Source organism: Dicentrarchus labrax, unplaced genomic scaffold (genome assembly GCF_905237075.1).
Source record: "Dicentrarchus labrax unplaced genomic scaffold, dlabrax2021, whole genome shotgun sequence".
Classification (NCBI taxonomy): Eukaryota; Metazoa; Chordata; class Actinopteri; family Moronidae; genus Dicentrarchus; species Dicentrarchus labrax.
In genome coordinates this window covers 29,971,448-29,985,861 of record NW_026136720.1, presented here as the reverse complement: position 1 = coordinate 29,985,861, position 14,414 = coordinate 29,971,448, and the positions used below count along the sequence as shown (strand labels likewise).

The following is a 14,414-nucleotide window of genomic DNA, read 5'->3' as shown; positions in this document are numbered from 1 at the left end:
CCACAGCCTCCAAAATGATCATGAAGTAGAATCAGAAACTCTTCATGAAGGTTTATTGCAGGACTGTTGAATTAGTGGTTTTTGTTAGAACCCCATCTGTACATTTTATGACTATTCTTACAGGCAGTGTAGTGCTCCTCAACCAATCCTCATGTTTTATATCACCTTCAAAACGATTTCTCAAACCTGAGAGATGTCATATACCCTCAACAACGATCAATAAATCCACTCTTGACACAGGCAGAGTTCATCTAAATAAAAATCATTTATTTTTCATTAATATTATTATTATTATCATCATCATTCTATCTAGAGAGAGTCCACCATGCCACTTTCAGAACTGGAGTAGTGCTAAGACGTCTGTCTGTCTGTTGGGGAACAGGATGGGGAGGGAGGAAGGGGGGGCAGACAGACGGATGGATGAACAGGTCGGAGGGGGTGGGAGGGGGGGTGGGGGGTTGGTACTTGTACTTGTACAGGCTCACACTCCTGTTCATTCTCCATGCTGATGCAAACAAAGGGGATGACATAAAGGAGACATAGAGAGGAGGAGGGACTGAATTGTCTTTAAAAGTAGTTTGTCCTTGTTGACCTACATGAGTACATGAGACTGAGCTGAGAGGAAAAAGGACGATGGGGGAGCAGCTTCAAGCTCATTGGTCGGGCTGCTGGACAGGGAACCAGGACAAGCCAATCGCAGACTGATACAGAGGAGGAGGGTGTATGTATACATGTCTGCATGTGTGTTTGTATTGTTTGTATCGAGGGTGTGCTTGCATCAATGTGTGTGTATGTGTGAGCGTGTGTGTGTGTGTGTGTGTGTGTGTGTGTGTGTGTGTGTGTGTATCCGTATGCACATATCTGTGTGTAACTGGTCAGAGTTACTTTGATCCATTGTCACTGTACACTTGTCAAAGTTACTGTCACAACCGGGTACAAAGTTGAGGTAACAAACATCCTTCTTCTTTCACTTCTGTAGAGAGAAAGAGAACATAACAGAGAGAGTGAGAAGGAGGAAAAGAAAGACGGGACATGATCACACAAATCATCACATTTTATGTTTGATTTTCCCAGTTTACTACAATATGAATAGTGATAGCAAACATGTTGTCACCCATTAATGATGCAGTCCTCTGACACAGTGGTTCCCATCCTTTTTCCTTAAGGGACCCCTTTTCTATCATAAACTGACAACCCCTGACTAAGTTACATATTTTATTTATTTCCTATTATATTCAATGCATAACAATAACAGTACAGAACAACCGATAAACTGTCTAATAGTAAACACAATAACTGCAGGAGGTTTGGGTAAAATAAGTGATTTAGATTCATTTTGAGCCACAGCCTCTAGTTTCAGTTTGATCAATATTGCACCAGAGGTTTCCTGATATTTTTACAAACTTTTTATACAATTCTGTCTGTACTATGCATTTCTTATATTTTTAACAAACAAACATTCTTAATAGGCTTAGTTTTTGACAAATCCAATGATTTCTGAATTCAGTGAGTTTTTTCTATTAGTTATTTGGTTGTTTCAAAGCTGCAGTAGGTAACCTTTATAATATTTATTTTTCATATTTGCTGAATCTTTCACGATATTCTGACAGTAGAGACACATAATAATCTGTAAAAAAAAAAAAGAAAAAAAAAAGGGTTCCTCAGTCCCTTCTGAATATTAAAAATGTCTGAATATAAAAAAAAACATGTAAAAAAATGAATAAATAAAGGTGACCAGTGAGTTTAGTGTTACCTGCGTTTCACCGCGCCGTAGTGTTGCCACTGGAAACCATGTTGTTGTCGGAGTTTGACAGAGACTGCTCTTTTATTACTGGGTCTGCAGGAGGAGAGAGAAACCACATTTTCACACTTAAGTTACTGCTACTAGGACCACTTTAAAAGCCAGAACAACACTCAGGCTATAAATGGACAAAGGAGCCAGAGGTTCAGCTTTAATACTGAGCACATTTCCTGTTGTGTGTTGCCTGTGAAAGCTGTGTGTGTCTTGCTTACAGAAGTAGGGGTGCTCCATGGCCTCTGTGGCGGTCAGTCTCTGTTGGTGGTCATAGCGTAGCAGCTTGTCCAGCAGATCCAGAGCCTCAGGACTCACCAAGTGCTGGTTCTCTGTCTGCACAAACTGTTCCCAGCGCTTCCTGCTCTGCCTACACACGCACGCACCACGCAGCACGCAGCACGCACGCACGCACGCACGCACGCACGCACGCACGCACGCACGCACGCACGCACGCACGCACGCACGCACGCACGCACGCACGCACGCACGCACGCACGCACGCACGCACGCACGCACGCACGCACGCACGCACGCACGCACGCACGCACACACACACACACACACACACACACACACACACACACACACACACACACACACACACACACACACACACACACACACACACACACACACACACACACACACACACACACACACACACACACACACACACACACACACACACACACACACACACACACACACACACACACACACACACACACACACACACACACACACACACACCATTGAGGGGACGTCTACTGATGGTGACCCATTTTGTTCATTATGCCTGCACAGCATTTATTGTGTGTTTCTATCTGCCTAGCACATAAAATGGAGAGGTCATAGGGCAGTGTTAGCTACAGAACAGTAACCTCAGAGGTTGCAGGTAATTCATTTTCACACACAAAGAATTCAAACATAACCGCTTGAGTCATTTTCTGTCACTTTTCGCTGACAAAAACATAGGACATACATTTATCCCAACAGCTGGGCTGTGAACAATAAAGCAGCAGCGTTGCTTTAAGTGCCGCTGCAGTGACACAGAACTTAAAGGTACCCTGTGGAGTTTTTGACCAGTAGCGGTGCTAGGGAGCGAGGTTTTAGTGAATGGGTCAGGTGAAGATGTTTCACATTTCTGCAGTCTCACGGGAGTCTCAAAAAACTGGCTTGCCAGCTCTGTCCACGAGGAGAGATCAACACTTGTATTTATTTATTTATAAAGCTATTCTACAAATTCTCTCAGCGCTGCTTTCTTTCTCTAGCCATTGTACCCGCTCATAAACATGATCCTTCAGCTAAACTTCGTACAGAGTTGGAAAGATCTGCTTTCTCTGTGTGCTTCATACTTGGAATTTGCTTCAAAAACATTTAAAGCTGCAGTCGGTAAATTTTATATAATTACTTTTTGTCATATTTGCTGACACTTTCACTACATCCTGACAGTAGAACATGAGACAGATAATCTGTGAAAAATATCCGGTTCCTCTGGTTCCTCCTAGTGCTCATAATGGTATTTGCAAGACTCAACTGGGCCTGAACAAAAACAACCAATCAGAGCCAAGAAAGACATTGGTTGAAATCTTGAAGACAGTTGATTGTCGAGTCTCATTCCCAGGGTACCAAAGCGTCTGTATTTGACGCCCTGAGAATGAGACTCAGCAATCAACTGTCTTTCTTGATGCTGATTGGTTGTTTTCGTTCATGGGCCAGTGGTCTCATGTACAGTACTACTGTCAGGACACAAAGCAAATATAACAAGTTATTTTTCTAAAAAAAAATTAGATACCTATTTACCTACTGCAGCTTTAAGAAGTCCTCATAAATACCGCTAAGACGGTCTAATTGCTAAATGATTCTAAATGTTTTTGTTTTTAATCTTTTTATTGATTACCTCTTTGTAAATTCCTGCACCTTTACCTTGTTTAGCCAAGTATTCTTCGTTACTACCTCCTAGCTTCTCAGATGTTTTTACTGTGTCTGCTCTTATTTTATGTTTGTACCTCGGCACTATTATAAATTACGGTTCTCCCTCAGTGTGTCTTCCAAGGATTTAGATAAAAAGATGATGATTCCATCGACACTTGGCAGTGATACCAAGAAACATAACAATTTGTTAAAAAAAAGGCAAAGAAAACAAAAGCAAAATGATATGTGAATGGAAACTAAATAAAACGGATGCTGCAAATGTTTTATACCTATAATACAGATATAATAACAATCTGAGCCACTCAGTGGCAAACAAGCACTTTAGTGGACGTACTTCACAGTGCGCAATTGCCCACAAGGATTATGTGGCTTGTTTTGCAGCTGCAGTGCTCTCACTCAATGGTGAACCAAATTCAAATCTTGTTGTCCTCAGTCACTTTTACATAAATATACCATGTCGAAACAATACCCTTTTACCTTTAAATACCTTTAAAGATTTCCTGACTACTACCACAAGTGTTGCGTGTGAGTCACAAGAGGGCATATGCATGCTGAAAGTGTAAAATATCAAATTAGCAGTTTCAGTATTTTCCTCAAGGACTTTATCAGGGCAGAGGCTCTTCTGATATTCATACTACGTCACTTTGCTGCCCTTCAGGATATTTTTAGCCTGTATTCTAATTTGACTTCTACACTGCATTCAGCCCCCAAACAGCTTCTGTAGGTAAAAATAAGCGGAGTGTGATGGGAATCCCAGAGGCAAAGTCAGAGTGGACTTACTGTCCTAGCAGGTCTTTGAAGCGCGGGTCCAGTTCAATGTGGTATTTACGCAGGTAGCCGAAGAGCTCGTCTGTCCCCAGGACCTTGGCAATTCGCACCAACTAAAAAAACACAACACACCAGGTTTAAACGCTGTGTACCACTCTGAAATATGAACAAATCTTATCACATTATGGTTGACACATTTATTCACAAATAAAACTCTATTCAAGAAGATTATTCTTTCTTTGTTGGTTTGACTTGTCCCTGATAAGACAGCATTTGTTTCCCCCCTTGTGAGAAACTCTCAGAGCTCTAGCTCTGTTTGTGCTGAACGACAGCGCCCCCTTCCTTTTGCTACTGTTGACACTTGAGAGCGAGGTACTACATCTGATAAAGGTCCAGGGTACAAATACAGGTTGTCTCCATTACATGTTTAGGACTTCCTGTGCCTAACTGAGATACAAACAGCCTTGTGTGTGTGCAGAAAAGTAAGCTAAACTATTAGATTGTTTTCATGTGTTTTTCAGTATGTGTGCATGGATTCTTTAATCAATGACCTTTGACTCGTCTGTCTCATTTGATACAAATGTGCTACTGTTGTGTGCTAGTGTGTGGGAGCGGCGCAGTGCGTGTCAGAGGTACCTGGTCGTAGTTGTCTTGTCCGTGGAAGAAGGGCTCTTTCTGAAAAATCATACTGGCCAGCATACAGCCCAAGCTCCACATGTCTAGACTGTAATCATACATCTGAAACACAAAATCATCAAACAGCACTGCCGATGATGAGAACAACAGACGTCAGATTTATCCATGTGTGGTGATAACATTTTCTCATGAATGTGTGACTGGCAACATTTTAAAAATGTGTGTGTGTGTGTGTGTGTGTGCGCAGTGATGTTGCTAGGTGCACGTCCTGGGTCTCTTATGCATTCAAATCCAAAAGCACGCAGTCAACTCACCATCGACGCTCCCTATTTTTCCCACATGAAGGTTTATTGTGAACAACAAGTCAGTGCGGAAACAAAATATTTTATTTATGTTATTTACCCAATTGCAGTCAATACATTTTAGCTCAGAGTCTTTACTGCGTCTAGTTTGTTTTTTTTTAGCTCTGTGTTTTTCACAAGCAGGCTCGGTGGTGAACGACACGCTAACATGCTGACAGATTCTGTGCTTTTGTGTTTTTAGCTGAGCTAGACAAGAGAAGATTTGTTATAATAGATGTGTGATGATGTTTTGCCCTCATTGTTCTCTGTGAAGTTTGCTTGAACTGATGTAAAGCACGGTGTCGGATCTAATTTATGCCGATTGGAAGAGTGCTTCATACGGATTTTGTGAAGTAACTGATAAACACTCCTTGGCGAGTTTACATTGGCAGGTAAGCAAAGAAAAACAATCGATAAGGGAATTTGTACAATGAGAATATTTGACGGTGCAAGATGTGGACCTTTTCACTGTCATTAAGTAGAACTGACTCAGTATTCAAAAACAACGATCCTAAGCCAAAAAATGGCTTTGAAATAATGAATGTACATGAGCTTGTTTTTCTGGGAAATAAAGTAAAATGTGGCTCATTTAACAATTACTTTTTTCAGGTCCAAATGTTCTGTAATATTGTAATTCATTTCCAAAACACATGAATATGAGCATAATTAAACCACATAATAACACAAAACACGAGTTCAACGCTACAATTTATCAAATAACAAATTTTATTCGGGACTCACCACATTGAAAACCTATCAACATCACTGTTATGTGTACAGTTCAGTCTCTCTGAAGGGTGTTTAGAAAGTCTGGGTCCAGAACAACGTCAGTGGGTGTTTGAATGTGGGCTGATTCAAGGTGTGTGTATGTTACCTGGTAGTCCACCAGGAGTTCTGGGCCTTTGAAGTATCGCGACGCCACTCTGACGTTGTACTCCTGGGATGGGTGGTAGAACTCTGCCAAACCCCAGTCTATAAGGCGTAGCTATGGAAACACAAGTTATCCTAATTCATTCACTTCACAGTTTTGAATATTGAATATATAAGAATATAGAGAAAGAGGAAGTACACAGCACTACCAGATGTAACCGAATATCACCTTTCAACACACACTGTTACAGGAGTGTGTGATATGTTTTCTGTGGGGTATATTGGGTTAATTCTCATTTATGCTAGCCTGCTGCCCCCTACTGGCCAAGGCTGGTAAGAATCCATGTATATTTGAATTTAATATGGTGTTGCTCAGCAGATGGCAGTGAAATCAATACAGCTTTACTCAGTGGGATCCTCTGATGAACATACTGTTTTTCTTATTTTGATGCTTGTAGTTTATGTTTTTCTTCACTCTAATTCCCACAAATCCCAGCAGGGCCAACTGTAACCATAGCCACTGGCTGTGGGTATGAGGTCGAGTTTGTGATCCTTTATCAATCATGTCAGCCTAACAGCAATTGTGTTTTATGTTTAATCTATGTAAGGCTCTGCGGTTAACATGCTAGTTATGTGGCAGCATTATTCGTATTAGCTGGCTTGGTTTGTTTTCCCTCTAGGTTGATATTTTAATCACATTGTGCTGAGACTGGGGCTGAAAATACGTCACGGTCACGATAGGTAACACGGCCACAAGCCTGTACCTTCCCAGCTAATGTTAAACTAGCAGGCACAGACTAATTATTATGACTGGCTACAGCTGCAGTTGTGACAGGTTGTAGTTGTGATTAGACCGTAGCCATGGCTACAACAGCTGTGGACACTGCTGTTGCTGTGATTATGGCTATACTTTCTTGGCCAGTGTAACTATTTTTAGTACTGTTAAAGGTGCAGTGTGTAACATTTAGGAGGATCTATTGGCAGAAATGGAATATGGAATGAAATATAATATGCATAACTACTAGTTATGTTTGTTAACCTTAGAATTAGCCATTGATGTCTACAGACGCCTACAGTTGCCTTCCCTGGAGTCCGGGGGTCTGTACAAGCAAATGTGTTTTCTTAAAACTGGAGAATAAGCTATTGTAGGTCAGGGCATCTCTGCAGCACAACAGCAGTTCATTAGAATGGTGCTTGTCACACATTTTACCTTTATTAAAATTGCAGCTTCTGCGATTTGGATATTGCACTGGGCCATCTTGTGATTTCCATAACATTGAGATTAATTGTGCAGCTCTAATCTACACCGCTAGAAGCCTCTAAATCCTGCACACTGTACCTTTAAAACAAAAAAAGCAAGCCAGACAGTCTCAATCACAGACACAGTTAACATTATAACTATAGCAATAGCCATTAGCCAAGGCCACAGCAAGAGGCATGCCCACTAGTAACAGCCAGTGGCTATGGCTGCAGTCCTAGCTTGGCTATCCTCTTCTTTCTTGATAGACACAGATTTTCTGCACTCTTTACTTTGTCTGTTCTGCCGTCACTGCTCATGTCTCGACAGATGATATTCCTTTGTCATATGTTCAGCACAGTCACAATAAATGCTTTCATGAAGTGTGTACAGAGTGAATTGTGTTGTAGCACTCACCAACAGACAGCAACAAAACACACATTTATGAGTTGTGCTGTTATTTAGACACCGTGCGGATAAAAACCAAGGCTAATGCATTACCAAACAACAATAGTCTAACTCCTTTTCAAATGGAGAATATAAAAAAGGAAAGGAATGAAAGGATAAAGAAAGCCAGAATGAAAATAAACAGCGAGAGAGAGAGAGAGAGAAAGAGAGAGAGAGAGAGAGAGAGAGAGAGAGAGAGAGAGAGAGAGAGACAGAGAGGCTGAAATAGCAGCCGAGAGATAATATTCAGAGTGTGTGTGGGTGTGTGAAGAAAAAAAAAAGAACTATATAGGGCACCACCTACCTTTCTCAACTGGTGGTCGATCATCACATTGTGGGGTTTGACGTCACGGTGCATGATTCCCATACTGTGACAGTAGTCCAGAGCCTGGCAGACACACACAAACACGTAATGTCAGAGCAGACAAATATATAAATATGTGTACACAGTCTTCTGAATTCCCAGGAACCATGCCAAGATTAGAGTAAGTGAAAAAATGTCTTATTCATTGAATTGAACATTTTGAAAGTATGTTACAGGTCTCACCTTCAGTAGTTCATACATATAGAAACGGATATCATAATCTGTCAACTTCTGGTACAACTCCTGCAAGGAAAAACAAGTTCCAGCATTTGAATCTTCAATGTGAAAAACTGATGCCCCCTGCAGCTTTTGCCCTGGCTGGGTCTGAACACATTCAATGGCAACTCAACACTGTAAAACCAGATAAGTTCATTTAGCTGCTTAATCAAGAATACTACTACTACTACTAATTTTCGATTTAATCTGTTTCAACAAGTTTTTTGAGTTAAAATAACTTATGGCATTACAGTGAAAGAAATGACAGCAGAGCCCCAGAAGCATGCAGAAGAGAGGTGATCATTGTACCTTGAAGTCTGTGTTATTGATGCATTCAAAGACGAGCGCTGGAGTTCTGGACTGTACAGCCGCCACAGAGAGACAGAGAGGGGAAACAACGATGAAAACACAGCAGGATGTGGCTCATTACTGATTCAGTCACCTGAATAATCACAGATTTGACAACCCCAGTGTGTGATCTTACTGGAAGTGAACTGGACCCAAACTGGACACATAGGTAAACCTTCTGCCTCACGTTACATAGACGGCCGAGCAGTCGTTTCTGCTTGATTTCAAGCAAACAGACCAAAAACTGTGAATATAATACTAATACTACTACTACTAATAATAAAAGTATTCTAACAAATGTTGTTTACAGGAAACTTGATCCCAAACAAAAGGAGCCTGCATGGTTCCCACCACTGCACTGTAAGACGCCCTGGATAAGTCGGTGTGCTTCCATGGCCTAAAAATACTCTTCCTTCCTGGTTTGTTTATGGTTTCCAACTCAGAAAAGTTATCTAAAGGAGGTATTGACTCTGGTTTCCAGCACAGACTTATTACTGAACATATCCATACATAGCCCATTTGTAAAACTCTCCAAATAATTCTTTACTTTACTGGATTACATTGCTTAAATTTCTGGACCAGTGGGAACCCTGACCCCATAAACTAAAATAATCACAACATGAGCAGCAGAACAACAACGTTCCTTCCATCCACACTGACAGCAGCACCAGGTTTCACCCCCCTGATAAAAGTAATAATCACATCCAGTTGATAATCAACAATCAGTGCTTCCCAAAAGTGATTATATCAGTTGCGACAGCTGAAATCACTCAAAAAATCCACATTTTCCTTAAACCCATCATTACCCAGTTGGCAGTTGCTTACTTGTGCTTTAAATATCCATATGTGACACAGGTGTAAGGTAGCTGTTTGATCACATGCTGCAAGAAGAGTGATTTTTGGGGATTGATAAGATTCAATGGAACAAAAACATCAGATACAGAAATACAGTCAATAAGTTTCAAGTTGATTTTCTCATATGAACTCTAAAATGATGGAACAAAATAAAGAACACTTCTGTGTTGACCTAAAGTGTGAACTACACTGCAGAGAAACATATTTTATCACAACGTAATTAGGGACGCAGAGATGCAATATGTTACAGTACTGGTGCTGAAATTGTTAAGTGGCGATTCACATTAAAATCTGTGTCAGTGTTGTTATACAATTCTTTCCTGTTCTGCCCTGTTTATTTGTTGTGGTGATGGAATGCCACTACATACATAGCAACTCATAGCTTCCACTTACAGTTAAAGGCACCATGAGAGTTTTTGACCACTAGTAGTGCTATGGAGCAAGGTTTCTATGAGTGGGATCTCGTTTTGTTGTCTGTAGTGCACATGCTTGCGTACGCATATGTGTACACACAGGCCCACCGCAACGCAAAACAGCCTGACCCGAGCCTAGTCTGAAAGAATTCTGTGCGAGTCTGAACCATGGTAGCAGTTTTGGGGCCGAGCCTGACCCGAACCTGAAGTTTCAGCTTTTTTAAATATTATTTATTGCAAGCTAAAGTAAACTACATTGTGCATATAATACAGTTCAAATTATTACCTAAAACTAATAATTCATTAATTTATTACAGTGGCATGCATTAATGATAAAATATTAAACATATATATATATATATATATATATATATATATTTTGAAATATCTAATTCTGTGTCAGCCCGAGTCCGACCTACAGCTGCAGTTTTGGGCTCAAACCCAGGCGGGTTGTGTTGGGTCCAATCAGGTTTGGCCAGAGAATCAAAGCTCTAATTCCAATGATAGTTTACTTGTATTGTGGTGAGAAACAAGGAATGTTAACAATAATGTGTTTGTTTACAAAAAACTCCACAGGGTGCCTTTAAGAAAGGACGTGTAGTTATATCCTAAATCTCTTTACATATGAAATGATGTTCCTAGTCAGGCTCATGCAGTGAGGTTTACAGATTTTAAGAGGGAACTTGTTAACTTGGTATACCCCGAGTTCAGGCACCGAAATTGGTATTGGGAAAGAAACAGTCCTATAACTATTATTACTAATAATAATGTCCTTATAGGATGAAGCAAACTCTGTAACTTGAGCTATGTTCATCCTTGTGTGAAATCAGGGCACCTAATAAAAAAAGACAACTAACGTCTCACAACAGTTCCAATCACTCTACATCCGTTTCCTTATTTTAACAGGCCAGGCATGCAGTTAGCGGGCCTACCACTGGGTCTTTGACTGTGTCCACCAGTCGGATGATGTTAGTCCCTCCTCGCAGGTTCTCCAGGATCTTGATCTCTCGCTTGATCTTCTTCTTCTTGACCGGCTAATTCCACAGGAAAACCAAGCGGGGAAAACAAAGGCAGAGGTTTAGAGAGATCTTGGAGTATGAGACAAGAAAAAAAGAAAATTCACATCAAGACGTAGAAGCGGAGACGTTGGCCCATGTGCTATTTCTGACTCCTGATCTTGAAGCTGCTGATCCTGCTGCTGTAGCACTCTTCTGCATCCGTCTGTCAATCCTTGTTCAAAGACATTTAGTGTGGGCGGGGGAGGGGGATGTTTACATTAAAATGACTGACAGACAACTTGACACTGGCTTTGACTCTTTGTCCCTTGCTAAATGGAAATGGAAACAGGCATCCTCATCCGTCCAAGTAGGTCTATCTCATTCCAAAATGTAGGTGATTATACACTAATAAAAACATAAATATTATTCTCCATTTCTGCCAATAGATCCTCCTAAATCTTACACACTGGACCTTTAATGACTTCAATTACTGCTGTTTTTGGAGTGGAGCTTTAATGACATATAAATCGTTAATAAATATGTGAACATTTGCCAAGCGAATCGGGCTGAAGCTGAAGAGCTTGCAGCTATCTCACATCAGTAGCAGCTGCACCAGTCAGCTTTATACACCAGTAGTGAGGCAAAGTGACGCTCCTCTAACCAATCCTGGATAGAATGCAGCTAGTAGCGCCTACTTCATTACCATAGATACCATAGATATGTAGAAATAAAGACGTATTCATTTCCTCATTAATGACCAACATTTATGTATTAATGTCATATTTTCATGTATTAATTTCAGCTTATATTAGTTTATCTAATTTATTCATTTGAATATTAATTTATATATTTAAGCATTTATCAAAAGAATAAATATGTAATAGTAACAATAGGGATGACAACATACGATATTATCGCATATATCGCAACAACAAAAAAACACTTAAAAAGGTAGGAAATGGTCACTATTTAGAAGCTGGAATTTGGAAATTACTTTAATAATAACAATAATAATAATAATTAACAAAGTATTTGATGATGAAAAAACCAGAAGCAGATTAAATTGGGGGATAAAGTAATTGCTTAATCAACTAAATGTTTTTACACTAACTCTAACATCTATCTAATAGTCCAACACACAAAATGACCATCTGCTAGAAAACCTTGTGGCACCACCTTTTTTAAGCCTGTGCTGTCAACAAAGGTCAGCAGGGTTTGTCATCCAATCTCTGAGTCTGTTCCGAGTAATTTTAAGAATCAAGACTCTCATTCTTGATGTTACGCTCACTGACAATGTATACTGTAGTCTATTTCATGGGGAGGGCTCCAGACCACCAACTGCTCACCTTCAGGATCTTGACCACCACCTTCTCATTGTTGGTGATGTTGATTGCCTCGAACACTTCGCTGTACTTCCCTCTGCCCAGCTTACGAACCAGCTGGTAGTCCTCCTGGTTGCTATAGGGACGGGCAGAGAAACAGTGCAGAGCAAAGTGTGACTTTGTGAGAAAAGAAAGAATAATATTTTCAGCGTCAGTGTGCAGTTAAGTCCGTAAGTATTGAGTAAGTGTTCTTCTGTCACTGAGATGAAGCTCTGCCCTGGGGAATGAAGGCATTTCTGCTTCTGATCTCGGGGCAGATGTTACTCAACAGACAGGGGGGACATGGGGACAGAGATGGAGGTGATGGAGGAAAGTGTTAGACAGTGCAGAACAGCAGGGTAGTGGGCTGAGAGACTGTACCACCACCCTGTCATCGCACCCTCACAGCTAGATGTATAATAATAGACACCCATCTGCCACACTTTCCCTCTTCCACCAACACACACACACACAGAGCCATTATCCGCTGTGGTCAGACATCACATGCATGCAATTACAGCAACCTGCAGTAAACACAAATGTCCTCACTTCCAGTTGGGTACGTGGGCCTCGTAGTCCCAGTACTCCCGGCTCTTCAGCGTGTTGACGTCTGCGTACACACGGGACTTGCTACCGGCCACCGGACCCGGCATGGCGAGACCCGAGGCTCGGGCGCTGTGGGGCGTGTGTCACGGGAGATCTGCTGGTTGGGGGGGGTGTCACGGATAAACTGGAGGGGGAGGCGGCTGTAGGGGTAGACTGGTAATTGGTTTTGCTGTCTGTGTGGGTGTGAAGTGGAACAGGCCAGCCAGCCGGCCAGCTAGCTTCCCTCTGCGGCCAGACTGAGAGAAAAGGGAGGGAAAGAACCGCTGATGTCCGCCGGGGTTCGCCGCAGTAAGTGAGCGCCGAGCAGCGCTCCTGGGTCGGATTGTCAGAAGCAGCAGAGCCGGTGTCGGCGGGGCTCGGAGGTGGGGCTGATCAGAGTCGGGGTGATAGTGCAGCTGAGGTTACATACAGGGACGGGGAGGCATCGGGGTGTTGAGGTAGAGAGGAAACGGACCCCTAAAAAGGCCACAGAGGAGGAGGAGGAGGAGGAGGAGGAGAGCGGGTCGGTGATCTAAAAATCACGGGTTGAAGATACTCTCTTTGCGGGCCCTGAATCCGAAAACGTAAGGGGAGGAAACGGGTGGGCTTCCTGCGCTAGCCGATGGACGGACGGGTGGGGGGGCGTGGGGGTGGGGGGCTTGCCCTCGGTGGTCCAGTGTAAGCTATCAATCAACTGTTGATGTGACGGATCGGTAGCAGCGGGGGTCGACCGGAGGGAGAGGGGGGGGGGTGGAGCAGCAGAGAGAGATCGATGTTGTTAGCTGACGTTAGCCTGCGATGCTACTTCAGCGCGGAGATGTCGCACCGACGGGGAGCGCTCGGCGCCGTGCACCACCATCGGCGGAGCCCGCGTCATGTGCGACCGGTTGTGCGGGGATGCAGCGCCTCAGTGGCCCGGTACCAGACGCCGATGGAGGGGGCCCGGGAATCGGGGGTTTCTTCTGCAGCCACAGACCTCCCCGGTCGAGAGCGCAGGGAAGGGAAGCGGATTGCGATTGAAGAGGAGCGAGAGAGCCGCCCGGATGTGAAAGCAGCTGCCTGCCGGGGTGAAGATGAGGAATGTGATGTTGGGCTGAGCAGCCGGGGCACAGCGCCCTCTGCTGGGGAGGATGTGAGACAGGGACACACGTTAAAGTCTCACGGGTTTTTTGTCTGTCAAGCATTTATCCGCATTTTATATCAACATTTCCCCCCAAACCTCTGAATTATACGGAGCCCGAGAGG

The 14,414-nt window shown here is 42.6% G+C and overlaps 1 protein-coding gene across 1 annotated transcript; it reads right to left on the bottom strand.

Annotated features, from left to right (window-relative positions):
* Positions 1-246: 246 nt before the first annotated feature.
* Positions 247-14,227, bottom strand: csnk2a2b (casein kinase 2, alpha prime polypeptide b). The gene is made up of 12 exons (XM_051382257.1): positions 13,134-14,227; positions 12,570-12,681; positions 11,158-11,259; positions 8,919-8,969; positions 8,577-8,636; positions 8,334-8,417; positions 6,350-6,460; positions 5,135-5,236; positions 4,511-4,611; positions 2,014-2,162; positions 1,754-1,837; positions 247-973 (listed from the first exon to the last, which is right to left on the bottom strand). Exons 1-11 carry the CDS (start codon positions 13,235-13,237, stop codon positions 1,761-1,763), a joined length of 1,053 nt encoding a protein of 350 aa, XP_051238217.1. The 5' UTR covers positions 13,238-14,227; the 3' UTR covers positions 247-973; positions 1,754-1,760.
* Between the last annotated feature and the right edge of the window lie 187 nt (positions 14,228-14,414).